Below are 16,542 nucleotides of genomic sequence, written 5' to 3'. Positions count from 1 at the left end.
AGTATACACACACACACAGATACAGTATATACACACACAGGTACAGTATATACACACACACAGATACAGTATATACCACACACAGATACAGTATATACACACAGATACAGTATATACACACACACAGATACAGTATATACACACACACAGATACAGTATATACACACACACAGATACAGTATATACACACACACAGATACAGTATATACACACACAGATACAGTATATACACACACAGATACAGTATATACACACACACAGATACAGTATATACACACACACAGATACAGTATATAACACACAGATACAGTATACACACACACAGATACAGTATATACACACACACAGATACAGTATATACACACACAGATACAGTATATACACACACAGATACAGTATATACACACACACAGATACAGTATATACACACACACAGATACAGTATATACACACACAGATACAGTATATACACACACACAGATACAGTATATACACACACACAGATACAGTATATACACACACAGATACAGTATATACACACACACAGATACAGTATATACACACACACAGATACAGTATATATACACACACAGATACAGTATATACACACACAGATACAGTATATACACACACACAGATACAGTGTATACACACACACAGATACAGTATATACACACACACAGATACAGTATATAGTCACACACACAGATACAGTATATACACACACACAGATACAGTATATAGTCACACACACAGATACAGTATATAGACTCACACACATGTACAGTCTATATACAAACACACACATACAGACACAAACAGATACAGTATATAGTTTGAGACATGACATATCAAGCGACCACCAAGGACCTTGGTCTCTCGCCAGCAAACTCTTGTGTTCTTTTGACTTTTAGAGGGAGACACAATCAAAGCTTGTATTGTGTTTCAACTGAGTTGAACAACATCTTAAACTCGTCACTTTTCATAAAGAATGAAAACCTCAAAATAATAATAATAATAATCCTGGCATTTGATACGTGTGAAACACGTCATCGAGACGTCTCCAAGCATTTCACAGGATATACTGTAAAATGTAGCGACCGCATATTGTGGGCGAAACACAGCATTCAACTGCACACAGTCGTGGATTGTGTGACCAAATGTACATATGCAGCCCCTGCGCCCCCCCCACCCCGCGCTCCCCCCGCGCTCCCCCCACCACCACCTCACCCCACAGGTTCAGTGGGTGAAGAGGCTCGAGGAGAATTTCTCAGCAGCTTTTCAGGCAATGATGAAAAAGTTAAGATTGTGTCTCCTTGAAATTGGACATCTGGCAGTTATCTGCGGAGTGTGTGAGCAGCTCCAGATTTCTGGGGAAACCGCAGATGGAGTTTTTTTTCCCCTTGAATCTGCCACGTAGGCAGGAGATGGGGGGGTGTGGGGAAGCGAGGAGCATTGGGTAGGGCCTGTCACAGGAATGTGGGTGGGAATGGTTTCAGAGGCAGCAATAATGATCCCTATCACTGCTCGCTGTGCTGCCCTGGGGAAGCTTCAGTGGGACAACTACAGTCACTGCAAGTTGTATATTTTGCCAACAAAAAACACAGTCAATCCTGAGAAGCCTTTTGAAATATCCTCCCGACGTGAAAAGTGCTATAATAATTATTTTATTTATTTTATTTACACGGGAAAATAATCCTTGTACAGCGCCTTATCACGTCTTCTAGACGTCTCAAAGCACTTCACAGAATAGACTGTAAAGTGAATTGATTGTAAATTTTGTGGGCGAAACGCGGCAGCCAATTGCTCACGGCAGCGCCCCACAAACAGTCTGGTTTATACAGTATTATTACGCTTACATTCTGAGGTGACGAGGGCTGTGTGTGTGTGGGTGTGTGTATATGTGTGTATATGTGTGTGTGTATGTGTGTGTGTGTGTGTATATGTGTGTGTGTGTGTATATGTGTGTGTGGATGTGTGTGTGTATGTATGTGTGAATGAGTGTGTGTGTATATGTATGTGTGTATATGCGTGTGTGTATATATGTGTGTGTGTGTGTGTATATGTGTGTGTGTGCGTATATGTGTGTGTGTGTGTATGTGTGTGTGCCAGGCTCTGGAACTCTATCCCCAGTGCCTTCGCCGCCTCCTCCCTTTCCTCCTTCAAGGCCGGTCTCAAGACCTTTCTGTTTGACCTTCAGCTCCGCTCTCGACTCTCTACCCCTCCTCACTCCCTCCCTTCCCTCCCCCTGACCATTTCCCCCCTCCTCGCTCCCTCCCTTCCCTCCCCTCACCCTGACCATTCCCCCCAATGCTCGGGTCCTGACCCAACTGTATAGCGCCTTGGGACGTCCTCCCGACGTGAAAGGCGCTCTATAAATGGAATCTTGTTGTTGTTGTTGTTGTATATGTGTGTGTGTATGTATGTATGTGTGTGTGTATATGCGCGTGTGTGTGTATATGTGTGGGTGCGTATGTGTGTGTGTGTATGTATGTGTGTGTATATGTGTGTAAGTATTTGTCTGTGTGTATGTGTGTGTGTTTATGGGGTCTGGCCTCTCACCCTGGGGGCTGGTAATACAGAGCCTTATGACGTTGATATCGTTGACATGTCTCAAAGCGCTTCACAGGATACACTGTAAAGTGTAGTGACTGTATATTTGTGGGTGTAACTCGGCAGTCGATTGTGCACAGCAGCGTCTGTCCCACACACAGCTGTGCATTGAGTGACCAAATTATTATTTTTTTAAAAAAAAATTCAGAGATTATTAACCCTGGAAATTGCCAATCGACTAACAACCAGGTTCGTTAGGTAAACAGAGGCGTGTGGAGAAGGAAACGTGACTGAGGTTTTGCCCAGCCCAGGAATCAAACCCAGGTCCTCTCGCTTGCGAGGCGAGGCCTCTAATCAGTACACCGGGGTTAATAAACAGTCTGACTTAATTGAATCAATTATAAACAGGATTCCAAGTGAATTCCAGATTGCCTCTCAGTTTGTGCAGTTTATCCAGGATTGTCCCACATGCAGAAACTCATGATCAAGGCTGACATTACAGTGATTCAAATAACAATATATTTTATGCAACTTTGCATCAAAACAACAGCATATCATAGAATCATAGAATCATAGAATGTTACGGCACAGAAGGAGGCCATTCGGCCCATCGAGTCTGTGCGGCTCTTTGACAGAGCGTCACTTTCACTAACCCCAATCACCAGCTTTCTCCCCATAACCCCACAAACCCGTCTTCCCCGATACCTGTCCAGTTCTCTCTTAAAAGCTGTTATTGAATCAGACGTCACTGCCCTTTCGGGCGGATCATTCCAAATTCTAACAACTCGCTGAGTGAAAACATTTCTTCTAACCTCCCCTCTGCTTCTTTTGGTAGATATCTTCAGACTGTGACCGCGGGTCACAGACACACCTACCAACGGAAACAGCTTTCCCTATCTCGCCTGTCGAAACCTTTCATGATCTTGAAGACCTCTATCATGTCTCCGCGTAACCTTCTCTGCTCTAATGGGAAAAGTCCTAACTTCTCCACTGCCCTCATAGCTGAGGTTTCCCATTCCTGGTATCATTCTCGTGAATCTCCTCTGCACCTTTTCCAGTGCCTTAATATCTTTCCTGAGGTAAGGTGCCCAGAACTGGGCGCAGTATTCCAGCTGAGGCCTAACCAGTGTTTTGTACAGATTAACCATAACCCCTACTCTTATACTCTATGCCCTATTAATAAAGCTCAGTACACCAAATGCCCTTTTTACTGCCCTTTCTTCCTGCTCTGCCACCTTCAATGAATCGCTTACTTGAACGCCCAGATCTCTCTGTACGTTCACCCCCNTTAAGATTCAGCTACCAAGTCTATCGCCTCCTATCATTTTTCCTCCCTAAGTGTATCACCTCGCACTTATCTACATTGAAATCCATCTGCCACATGTCAGCCCATTCCACCATTCTGTGTATGTCTGTCTGCAGTCCGTCACAATCTGCTTCACTATACTACCCGACCTAACCTGGTATCATCTGCAAACTTGGAAATAGTGCTCCCTGTGCCCAAGTCCAGATCATTAATATATATTAGAAAGAGCAGTGGTCCCAATACCAATCCCTGGGGGACACCGCTGCACACCTCCTTCCATTGCGAGTAACACCCATTAACCACCACCCTCTGCGTTCTGTCACTCAGTCAGTTCCTAATCCAAACGGCTACTGTCCCCTTAATACCGTGGGCCTCCAGTTTTTTTATTAACCTCTTATGCGGTACTGTGTCAAAAGCCTTTTTAAAATTCATGTAAATAATGTCCATGCAAATAATATCCACACATATCAAATGTGACAAATATCACATTTGTCCACACGTCGGGAAGACATCCCAAAGTCCTGGACAGTCAAGGATTTTCACCTGAGCTGGAAGTTGGGACCAGAAGGGGTGGAGAGCAAGGAGGGTGGGGGTAGAAAGGCTGAAAGCCCGACTGCCGATGGTGGAGGCCGGCCAGTCACTAGGGGCAGGGAATCTTCCCCCTCAGCTCCTGTTAACCCTGCAGCCAAAGCCCTAACAGGGAGGGGGGTCCAAGCTGGACAAGCAGCGGGAAAGCTTGGCCAGACAGCGCTCTCCAGCAGTTAGATTCTGGCAGTTACCCCAACACACACTCTAGGGCCCCCCAAACCTTGGCTCTCGCCAACCTGCGCCTAATACTCTTTGGAATTATGTAAACAGGATGTGTCCCTCCAGGGAGAGAGAGAGAGAGAGAGAGCGCATTCCATTTCAACAAACTCTCTCTGGGGTTTACATGTATAGGGGGGATGCAGGGAAATCTCAGTTAGGTTTGGAGACTCTTAAGCAATGTTGATGGGTTTCCGTGTATGTCAAACACCCGGCTGGTCACGGTGACGGGTTTGTGTGTGTGTGTGTCAGACACCCAGTTGGGCAAATTGCTTTGAGTAAATGGCTGCTTTTCCTGTGTGTCAGGACCTTGGGGATGGCGTTTGCAGATGGAATGTGGATGATGAAGTTGGTGGCTCTCGGCATGTTGGTGGCCGGGGTGATGTGTGAGGAGAGGAAGCTGAGCGGCGATGCAGTGGCCCTGGGGGAGCGCAGTGTTCAGCTGGCCCTGGACCTGTATCACACGGTATCGGGGGACAAGGCCTCCGACAATATCCTGCTCTCCCCTGTGGTGGTGGCCTGCTCCCTGGGGCTGGTGTCTCTGGGCGGCAAAGGCTCCACAGCGGCCCAGGCCAAGTCCGTGCTGCGCATGGACAAGGTGCCGGATAAGAAGCTCCACGAGGCCTTGGCTGAGTTGCTGCAGGAGGTGAGCAACGTGACCACTCGCAACGTGACCTGGAGGCTGGGGAGCCGGCTGTACGGCCCCACCTCAGTCAGCTTCACAGGGGACTTTGTGAAGAGGAGCAAGGAGCACTTCAGCTGTGACCCCTCCAAGCTCAACTACAGGGACAAGAAGAGCGCTCTGACCTCCATCAACAAGTGGGCTGCCCAAGCCACGGACGGCAAACTGCCAGAACTCACCACCGCGCTGGACAAGACTGACGGGGCCACAATCGTCAACGCCATGTTCTTCAAACGTAGGGCTGCATCTTACACCATCCTGGGCTTAATAATAATAATAATATCCTGCCATTTGACACAGCGCCTTATCACGTTTTCGAGACGTCTCAAAGCGCTTCACAGGACACACTGTAAAGTCAATTGATTTCATTTTTGTCGGCAAAAACCCAAATGTTATACATTTGACTTCACACAGGGCAGCGTCTCGCAGTGCTAACAGTGGGGGAGTGCAATGCCGAGCTGGAGGGAATGAGGGAGGTGACTATAGGCTCGGTCGAAAAGGAAAGTCCTCAGTCTTGATCTAAAAGATGGGGAAGGAGGGGACAAGGTGGAGGGATTGAGGTAGAGAGTTCCAAAGTTTCAGGTTGTAGTGACTGAAAGCATGGCTGCCGATGGTGGAGCGGAGGGAATGAGGGAACAGTATGAGGCCAGAGCCAGCCAAGCGGAAGCAGCGGGTAGTGGAGTGGGGACAAAGGAGGTCAGAATGGTAAGGAGGTGACACGGCAGGAAGTGACAGGGAGGTGTAAATAACGATGTTATTTGCTTCTAAATTTCAGCTCACTGGGACGAGAAATTCCACCATAAAATGGTCGACAACCGTGGCTTCATGGTAAAACCTTCATTCAGCGTTGGAATCCCAATGATGCACCGCACGGGTAGGTTACAGCAGCGACAAAATCCTGTAGCTCAGTGGTTAGAGCCCTCGCCTCACAAGCCAAAGGACCTGAATTTGGTTCCCGGGCAGAGTAAAACCTTAGGCAAAGTTTCCTTACTCCAAACACCTCTGCTTACCTAGAAGTAAGTAGGAACCCGATTGTTAGTCGATTGGTGGATAGCTTTCTGGGGGTAATAATTGATTCCAAAAAATTAATAATCTGGTCACTCAATCCATGACTGTTTGTGGGACACTGCTGTGTGCAATTGGCTGTCATGTTTCACCCACAAAATATACAGTCACTACACTTTACAGTATATTCTGTGAAGCGCTTTGAGATGTATCAATGATGTGATAAGGCGCTGTATCAAATGCCAGGGTTATTATGAGGTACAGGGTTTGGTGTGTGTGATAGGGAGCCAGTGGGGCCTGGCGAGGGCTGGGGTGATGGGGGTACAGGGTTTAGTGTGTGTGATAGGGAGCCAGTGGGCCGGGCGAGGGCTGGGGTGATGGGTACAGGGGTTAGTGTGTGTGATAGGGAGCCAGTGGGGCCGGGCGAGGGCTGGGGTGATGGGGTACAGAGGTTAGTGTGTGTGATAGGGAGCCAGTGGGGGGCGGGGGGGGGGGGGGGGGGGGGGGGGGGGGCGGGGCTGGGGTGATGGGGTACAGGGTTAGTGTGTGTGATAGGGAGCCAGTGGGGCCGGGCGAGGGCTGGGGTGATGGGGGTACAGGGTTAGTGTGTGTGATAGGGAGCCAGTGGGGCCGGGCGAGGGCTGGGGTGATGGGGTACAGGGTTAGTGTGTGTGATAGGGAGCCAGTGGGGCCGGGCGAGGGCTGGGGTGATGGGGTACAGGGGTTAGTGTGTGTGATAGGGAGCCAGTGGGGCCGGGCGAGGGCTGGGGTGATGGGGGTACAGGGTTTAGTGTGTGTGATAGGGAGCCAGTGGGGCCTGGCGAGGGCTGGGGTGATGGGGTACAGGGGTTAGTGTGTGTGATAGGGAGCCAGTGGGGGCTGGCGAGGGCTGGGGTGATGGGGTACAGGGTTAGTGTGTGTGATAGGGAGCCAGTGGGGCCGGGCGAGGGCTGGGGTGATGGGGTACAGGGGTTAGTGTGTGTGATAGGGAGCCAGTGGGGCCGGGCGAGGGCTGGGGTGATGGGGTACAGGGGTTAGTGTGTGTGATAGGGAGCCAGTGGGGCCGGGCGAGGGCTGGGGTGATGGGGGCATGGAGTTTAGTAGAGGGATTTAAAGACAAGTGAGAGGCTCTTGAATCAATCTGTATGTGAGTTTCCTATTGCAGTCCAACAATGCCTGGCTTGTGAGGAATTGTCTTATCACTGTCAATCAAAGACCTTCTGCTCCTGCTCAGGTTTTTACAACCTCTACAGAGACGAAGCCAACAAGGTGGATATTTTGGAGATGCCTCTGGCTCATAAGCTCTCGAGCATGGTTTTCATCATGCCCTTTGGCCCCGAGCCACTGGACAGGCTGGAGAAGCTCCTGACCAAGGAGCAGGTGAACACCTGGATGAGGAAAGTGAAGAAACTGCCTGTGGCCATATCTTTACCAAGAGTCAGCTTGGAAGTTAGCCATCATCTTGAGGTAAGCTTGGAAACCCCTCAAATATCTCTTCCTTCCACACCTCCTCCCTCCCCCATTCTCTCTCTCCCCCCTCCCCCCTTTGACTCTGGCTTCCAAATGGTTAAGAGTCTCCAAACCGAACTGAGAATTCCCTGCATCCCACTTACACATGGAAATCCCAGAGAGAGATTGTTGGAATGGAATGCGCTCTCTCTCTCTCTCTCTCTCTCTACCTGGAGGGACACATCCTGCTTATCTAATTCCTAATTACAGAGAGTATTAAGCACAGGTTGCTGAGAGCCAAGGCTTGGGGGGCCCCAGAGTGTGTGTTGGGGTAACTGCCGGAGTCTAACCAGCTAAACCCACACAGCTTGTCATTGAAAGCGCAAGCTTTCCCACTGCTTGCTAAAACCCTAACTACAAGCCAAAGCCCTGAAGAGTAGGGTGTTCCTAGCTGGACAAGCAGAGGGGAAACTGAAGGAGTATCTCTATGTGATGATGAGAATCATGAGCCGTTCTCCTTGTACCTCTCTGCTCGTCAGATCCGTTATCCTCTCCAGACATTGCTGATGACAGATCAGCCAGCTTGGCTTATCGGCAAAGCTTGAAGGGCCAGGAACAGTTTTGCAGACAATTTCAGCATTTCTAAATTAAGAAATTTGGATCTCAGTGGCAATGTGTCAAGCGAACACAATCTGGCGAATGCTATAACTGAGCTACTGATAGATACGTATTTATTTCAATAGAAACACCTGGCCAACATCGGTTTGACTGAAGCTGTTGACAAGAGTAAGGCCGACCTGTCCAAGATGTCGGGGAAGAAGGACCTGTATCTGGCCAATGTTGTACATGGTACCGCCTTGGAGTTGGATGTTGAGGGAAACCCGTTCGATGCCACCATCTACAGTCGGGAGGAACTGAAGAAGCCAAAGGTCTTCTACGCTGACCATCCCTTCATCTTTTTTGTGAAGGACAAGAAGACCAATTCAATTCTTTTCATTGGGCGATTGGTAAAACCCAAGGGAGACAAGTTGAATGATGAGCTGTAGGCATCTGGCTTCAGCGTCCAATGCCTTACAAGCCAGGGCTAACAGATGCCAAAAGGGGAAACGTAGGAAATGTAATAAAAAGTAAAATATTTTGACTTCACGTAACATTCCAGTTGGGCTGGCTATGGGGGTGGGATGTGGCAGCAATTTTGAGAATGTCCACAAAATATACAGTGCATTAACTTTACGATATGTTCTGTGAAGCGCTCTGACACATGTAGAAGATGTGCTATATTAAATTCAAGGATTATTATTATAATTAATTTAAGTTAAATAACAATTTGAGCCAAAGTTTTTATGATGAAAAGACCTGGACAGTCCGTCTAATTGGAAATTAATTGGATTGACTGACCAAATTATTCTTTATGAAATCAATTTTTTTTGCAGAAGGTTGGCCAATGAAATTAGTTGAAAATGTGGTTTGTCCTAGATTCGATAATTATCAGACTGGTTGTGAAAGTTTTTCACTTATTTATTTCTGGAGATTGAGGATATGATCCTTAACCCTTCCTCCACCCTCCTCCCTGCCCCATCACCCACTTCAGCACAAGGTCTAAGTGCCGCTATCCCTGACCGTTTAGCGACAGATAACAATAATAATAGTAATCCTTCCATTTGATACAATGCTATGTCACGTAGTTGCGACGTCTCAAAACGCTTCACAAAATATAGTGTAAAGTGTATAGAAACACAGCAGCCAATTGCACAGAAGTGTCCCACAAACTGTGGTGGATTGAGTGACCAAATTATTTTTTGAGGGATTATTACCCCAGGAAAGCGATCCCCCAATCGGCTCACAACCAAGGTGTGTGGAGTTCGTAGGGAAACTGGGCTAAGGTTTTGCCCTTCCCAGGAATCAAAACCAGGTCCTCTCGCTTGTGAGGCTCCTCGTCTCTCCCCAGTCCGTCCCACCATCGGTATTCGGGCCTTCAGCCTCTCTTCGCCTCACCCCCTCCCTCGTCTCCTTCAAGTCCTGTCTCAAGACCTCCTCTTCGTTCATGCCTTCGGCCATCCTCCTACAACTACCATCCCTGCCCTCCAATCCTCTTAATCCCAGCCCCCAGCTCGGGTCCAAATCCCTGACCAGTGCTCTGCGACGTCCTCCCGATGTGTAAATGTCAGTTATTGTTTGGAAAAAAAATCTTTGCTCTTTTTCACATCCATTATGTTTTTTGGAATGTTTGAATGTTAAGACACTTCTGTCTCCGTGTGAAACAATTTAGGAGGGGGGTGGGAGGCGGGGGGGGGGGGGGGGGGCAGCTATTTTAATGAGAACTAGTGATGTGCACATGGGGTACTGCAATGCGCTGGGTCTGTTACGAAGGTGAAAGGCATTAGTTCTATATTGAGGGGGAACTAGGAACTGCTCTCCTCTCAATAGCCACAAAGGGAGGAGTCGAAGTGGGGGTTGTTGGAATTATCGTCCTTGTTTGATCTGTTCACCACAATGGTTTTGGAAGCTTCTAATCCAACACATCGTGTGATGATGCAACAAGTAGCAACGCTTACAGTGTTTGGGAACTGTTGAGTTTTTCTTTGGAATAAAATCTGAAATGATGATTTGTCTCTGCGTGTATTCCACTTAAGCTCAGTTACCACAACCCACACACCATACCCACACACACTCCTCGCCACCCCCACACATAAACCCCCCCTAACACTACCTCAACAACAACATAACAACTTGGATTTATACGGCATCTCAGAGCTTCACAGTAACGGATCCCAGGGCCGAGCTGGGGGGAGTTGGAGGAGCCGGGGGGAGGGGGTTGAGGTGACCAAAGGTCGAAAAGAAAGGTCTTCAGCAGAGACCTGAAAATAGGAAGGGAGGGAGCGAGGGGAAGGGAGTGAGGAAGGCAGTTCTAGAGCCTCAGGGCGTAGTGGCTGAAGGCACGGCCGCTGAGGGTGGAGCGGAGGACTTGGGGGACAAGGAGGAGGCCAGACCCAGAGGAACGAAGGCAACGGGTGCTGTTGTGAGGAGAGAGGAGGTCAGAGAGGTCGAGGGGTGCGGAGGAGTGCAGGGCCTTGAATACGAGGCTGAGGATCTTGAAGTCGATCCTCTCTGGGACAGGCAGCCAGTGCAGTCTGGCCAGGACTGGGGGAATCGGGGAGCGGAGTTTCCTCACATACACACAGCCACACACACTCCGCCCCCCAACACAAACCCCCCCTTTAACACCACCCCACACACACACCCATACATACTCCACCTCTCCCCCCCACCCACACACACACACTCTCCCACACCCCCCCACCTCCCTCACACCCCCCTACCCGCAAACACTCCTCCCCCCCCCGACACATGCTATCCCCACACATGCACACACTCTCCCTACATAAAACACTCCCCCATCCCACACACGCACACTCCACGCTCCCCCCCCAACACACACACTCCCTCCACCACACACAAACTCCCCACACACACTCCCCCCACACACAGACACTTCCCCCCACCCACACACACTCCTCCCACACATACACAAACACCCCCCCCACACACACTCCACAAACACAAACACACCCCCTTCCACACAGACACACACACACAATGACTAATGACACACAGCTCTCCTGGACGTCTGTGCTTTGTGTGGGATAATCTTCAAGTACTGACAACCAATGGCTTTGTTTGGGCTACAGGAAGGATCTTGTGGACTCTTGTCATGTAGTAGTTATAGCACTCGGCTCGCAAGTAAGACGATCTGGGTTTGATTTCCAGGCAGGGTGAAAGTTTCCTTACTCCATATGCCCGTTTACCTAGAGGTAGATAATAATCATCTCTAATAATTAAATGCAAGGATTATTATTATTATTTTCCCAGGCTCCTGATCAACACCTTGTAAAGACGGTATATAAATGTAAATTATTGTTAATCAGGGAATTCTGGGCTAACTCAGTCCATATATCCTGCGATGTTACTGGGAAGGAGCTTCTTCCAATGTCCTGACCAACAATGGGAGCCGTTACCTGGAATCAACAACAACAGGGGCCAAATAGGGAAAAGAGGAAACCTTCTTGTGGAGGCAGAGGGCACGGCTGACGTACTGAATGAGGACTTTGCATCTGTCTTCACAAAAGAAGAGGATGCAGCCAATGCCACAGTATTGGAGGAGAGGGTAGAGAATTGGATAAGAATAAACCGAGAGGAGGCACTAAAAAGGTTGTCAGTGCTCAAGGTACATAAGTCACCTGGTCCGGACAGGATACATCCTGAGGGTTACTGAGGGAAGTCGGGGTGGAAATAGCAGAGGCTCTGGCCACAATCTTTCAATCCTCCTTGGACACCGGGACGGTGCCAGAGGGCTGAAGGGTTCAAATGTTACTCCCTGTACAAAAAGGGGCAGAAGGATAAACCCGGGATCTACAGACCAGTGCCTAACGTCAGTAGTGGGGAAACTTCTAGAGACTATAATCCGGGACAAAATACATTTTCACTTAGAAAAATATGGGTTAATAAAGGACAGTCAACACGGGTTTGTTAAAGGCAAATCGTGTCTAACAAACCTGATAGAGGTTTTTGATGCAGTAACGGAGAGGGCGGATGAAGGCAGTGCAGGTGATGTAGTTTATATGGATTTTCAAAAGGCATTTGACAAAGTGCCACATAAGAGACTTGTAAGAAAGATAGAAGCCCCCGGTATTAAAGGGACAGTGGCAGCGGATACAGAACTGTCTGGGAGACAGAGAGCAGAGAGTGGTGGTGAACGGCTGTTTTTCTGACTGGAGGGCAGTGCAGTGGTGTCCCCCCGGGGTCGGTATTGGGGCCACTGCTGTTTGTGATCTATATACATGACCTGGACTTGGGTATACGGAGGACAATTCCCAAGTTTGCAGATGATACTAAGTGAGGAAAGGTAGTAAACAGTGAGGAGGATAGTAACAGATGGCAGGAGGACATAGACAGACTGGTAACATGGGCAGACACGGGGCAGATGAGGTTTAATGGGGAGAAATGCAAAGTGATGCATTTTGTGAGGAAGAATGAGGAGAGACAATATAAACCGATGGTACAATCCTAAAGGGGGCGAAGGAGCAGAGAGACCTGGGGGTCATATAGTAAACCTTTGAAGGTGGCGGACAGGCAGATAAAGCTGTTAAAAAGCATCCGGGACACGAGGCTTTATAAATAAGGGCATAGAATATGCAAGTCAGGAAGTTATGATGAACATAAGAACATAAGAAATAGGAGCAGGAGTAGGCCATTTGGCACCTCGATCCTGTGCCCCGCCATTAAATAAGATTATGGCTGATCTTCTAACCTAATTCCAGTTACCCGCTCTATCCCATATCCTTTATTCCCTTTAGTTTTTAATAATCTAGCGATCTCAGTTTTGAATATTTTCAATGACTGACTGAGCATCCACAGCCTCTATTGTAGAGAATTCCATAAATTCACTACCCTCTGAGTGAAGAAATGTTTCCTCAACTCAGTTCGAAAAGGTGACCTTTAATCCTGAGACTGTGACCCACTAGTTTTAGATTCTCCAACCAGGGGACACAGTCTCACACTATCTACCCTGTCAAAACCCTTAAGAATCTTATAGGTTTCTATAAGATCACCTCTAATACTTCTATATTCTAGAGAATATAGGCCTAGTCTACTCAACCTCTCCTCATAGGTCAACCCTCTCATCCAAGGAACCAACCTAGTGAATCTACACTGCACCCCCTCTAAAGTGAGGATGTCCTTTCAGAGATAAGGAGACCAAAACTGCACACAATAGTCCTGTTAACCATTCTTCGATCCATACTAATATATTACCCTTATTCCATGAGCCCTAATCTTATGTAACAACCTTTTAAATGTGGTACCCTGCCCGTACCCTCCGTTCCTCTGGCTCTGGTCTGCTCCACGTCCCCCGCCCCAACCGCCCTACCATCGGTGGTCGGGCCTTCAGCCTCTCAGCCCCCAGGCTCTGGAACTCCATCCCCCAGTGCCTTCGCCGCTTCCTCCCTTTCCTCCTTCAAGGCCGGTCTCAAAACCTTTCTCTTTGACCGTGCCTTCAGCTCCCCTCTCGACTCTCTTCCCCCTCCTCGCTCCCTCCCTTCCCTCCCCTCACCCTGACCATTTCCCCCCTCCTTGCTCCCTCCCTTCCCTCCCCTCACCCTGACCATTTCCCCCCTGCTCGGGTCATGACCCAACTGTGCAGCGCCTTGGGACGTCCTCCTGACGTGAAAGGCGCTTTATAAATGGAATCTTGTTGTTGTTGTTGTTGTTGCCTTGTCGAATCCCTTCTGAAAATCCAAGTACACTATATGGACTGGTTCCCCCTATCTAACCTGCTAGTTACATCTTCAAAAAACTCTGCCTAATCATAATATGACTTTCTAAGCCCCACAATGATGTCCCTAATTATAGACTCTAGAATTTTCCCTTTCACCGATATTAGGCTAATTGGTTGGATTAGCTCCCCATTTTTTGTCTCCCACCCTTCTTAAATAGCGGCGTTACATTTGTGATTCCATAACAACTTTTAATAATAGTAGATAATTATTTGGGGAGGATGAGTTTGCAGGGCTATGGGGAGAGAGTGGGGTTAATCAGGGCTATGGGGAGAGAGTGGGAGAGTGGGGTTGATCAGGGCTATGGGGAGAGAGTGGGGGAGTGGGGTTGATCAGGGCTATGGGGAGAGAGTGGGGGAGTGGAGTTGATCAGGGCTATGGGGAGAGAGCGGGGGAGTGGGATTGAATTGGAAGCTCTTTTCAAAGAACCGGCACAAACACAATGGGCCGAATGGCCTCCTTCTATGCTGCCTAATTCTATGACCAACAAATTACATTTGTATAGCGCCCTTCACGCTGGAAAGACATCCCAGGGCTCTGGACAACTGGGGTCTTGGACCCAAGCTGGGAGCTAGAGGCAGAAGGGGAGGAGGGCGGGAGGGGGGTGGGAGCACGGCAGATGGTACGGTCAAAGAGGAAGCTCTTCAGATGGGATTTGAAGGAGGCAAGAGAGGGGGTGAGGTAGAGGGATTGTGGGATAGAGTTCCAGAGGGTGGGGGCAGAGATGCTGATGCCTGACAGAACATGGTGGGGCAGGAAGTGCGGGGGGAACCTGAACAGCCAGTCTCCACCGAGCGGAGGGAGCAGACAGGCTGATATGGGGATATGAGGTCAGAGACGTGGGGGGTGGGGGTGAAACAAGATCTTGGAGGGCCTTGAAGGTAAGAACAAGGGTTTTGTACTCGATTCTCTGAGGAATGGGGAGCCAGTGAAGCCGGGCAAGAACGGGGTTGATATGTTCCTGGAGCCTGGTGCGGGAGAGGACACAAGCTGCAGAGTTCTGAATAATCTGCAGCTCGTGGTGGGAAGAGTTGGGAAGTCCAGTGAGCAGGCAGCAACGACAATAACAAATTACATTACGTGCTACACCAAATTATTGGGGTTTATTGAGTATTGACATTTAATAACATTTTAACAATAATAGTCCTTGCATTTGATATAGCACCTCATCTTGTCATTTATTATTGTTTATTTAGTGATCCACCTGACAACCGGGTGTCTGCTTACTGCGAGGTAAACAGATACGTGTGGAATAAGGACTACATTGTAAAGTGATGTGACTCTGTATTTTGTGGACAAAATTGCCCATTTACTTCATGCCTGGTGGCTGTCCTGTCTGCCTACAAACACAGTCACTACACTTGTTGTAATTTCAGTAAAGTGCTTTGAGACATTTAGATGTGATGGTATCCTAGAAAACCATAACTTCTTGATACTCCAGCCTTATCTGACATGTATCGTTACCGCCATCGTGTGGTAACCAAGTTTCAGACCTGATTCCCATTTGACAAGGTTGATAACAACTCACAGGGCAGCGTCCCAGAACACTTGGAAGTGTCGGAGCATGATTTCGAGCCAGGGGATGATGGGGTGAAGGGTGACCGTAGGCACGGTCGAAGAGGAAGGTCTTCAGGCACGACCTGAAGATGGGAAAAGAGGGGGCAAAGTGGAGGGATAGAGGAAGAGTGTTCCAGAGTTTGGAGAGTAATGACTAAAAGAGTGGCCACCGATGGTGGAACAGAGGGCATGAGGGACATGCATGAAGCAGAGAAATTTAATTTTCATCAAGAAACTTTTTTTTGCCAGCAAACACAGCAGCCACTTGTCCAGGTAAGAACCAATAAACATCTATCTATCCGGTGAAAGACCAACCAATCTGCAGAATGGTGGCCAGCAAACCAGACAAACTCCCTTTTCCAATAAGGTCTCAGTAGCTGTAACATCCACCTGAAGAATAGAGAGATGAGATTGGTTTGATTTTAAGATTTCATCCCAAAATTGGCACCATAAATAGTGTACCCTCATTCCTGCCAAATGGAAAATCACCTTGTCATGGACTCAATATTTTGTGGAATAAATCTCGGAGTCCTGTAGCTCAGTGGTTAGACCCCTCGCCTCGCAAACGAGAGGACCCGGGTTTGATTCCCGGGCAGAGAGAAACCTTAGGCAGGTTTCCTTACTCCACACCCCTCTGTTTACCACCAGTGAGTAGGAACCCGGTTGTTAGTCGTTTGGTGGATCACTTTTCCGGGGGTAATAATCCCTTCAATAAAATAAAAAAATCTGGTCACTCAATCCACGACGGTGTGTGGGACTCTGCTGTGTGCAATTGGCTGCTGCGTTTCACCCACAAAATACATAGTCACTCCACTTTACAGTATATTCTGTGAAGCGCTTTGAGACATCTCAAT

The 16,542-nt window shown here is 48.3% G+C and overlaps 1 protein-coding gene across 1 annotated transcript; it reads left to right on the top strand.

Moving 5' to 3' along the window:
- The first annotated feature begins 4,900 nt into the window (after positions 1–4,900).
- serpinh1b (serpin peptidase inhibitor, clade H (heat shock protein 47), member 1b) lies at positions 4,901–9,482 on the top strand. Its single transcript, XM_042346649.1, has 4 exons — positions 4,901–5,580; positions 6,121–6,219; positions 7,585–7,817; positions 8,543–9,482. The coding sequence occupies exons 1-4, from the start codon at positions 4,980–4,982 to the stop codon at positions 8,843–8,845; spliced, it is 1,236 nt and encodes a 411-aa protein (XP_042202583.1). The 5' UTR covers positions 4,901–4,979; the 3' UTR covers positions 8,846–9,482.
- The last annotated feature ends 7,060 nt before the right edge of the window (positions 9,483–16,542 follow it).

The sequence above is a fragment of the Callorhinchus milii genome, unplaced genomic scaffold (genome assembly GCF_018977255.1).
Source record: "Callorhinchus milii isolate IMCB2004 unplaced genomic scaffold, IMCB_Cmil_1.0 Scaffold1244, whole genome shotgun sequence".
NCBI lineage: Eukaryota > Metazoa > Chordata > Chondrichthyes > Chimaeriformes > Callorhinchidae > Callorhinchus > Callorhinchus milii.
Note: the sequence above shows the minus strand (reverse complement) of the source record. Positions and strands in the feature narration are given on the sequence as shown.

What these genes read in the sequence shown, in the direction of transcription:
- serpinh1b (XM_042346649.1), top strand. Translation starts at nt 4,980, where the DNA reads ATGGCGTTTGCAGATGGAATGTGGATGATGAAGTTGGTGGCTCTCGGC. An exon ending in CCCAATGATGCACCGCACGG is followed by an intron (nt 6,220 to 7,584) that starts GTAGGTTACAGC and finishes GCTCCTGCTCAG; the next exon opens with GTTTTTACAACCTCTACAGA. An exon ending in AAGTTAGCCATCATCTTGAG is followed by an intron (nt 7,818 to 8,542) that starts GTAAGCTTGGAA and finishes TTATTTCAATAG; the next exon opens with AAACACCTGGCCAACATCGG.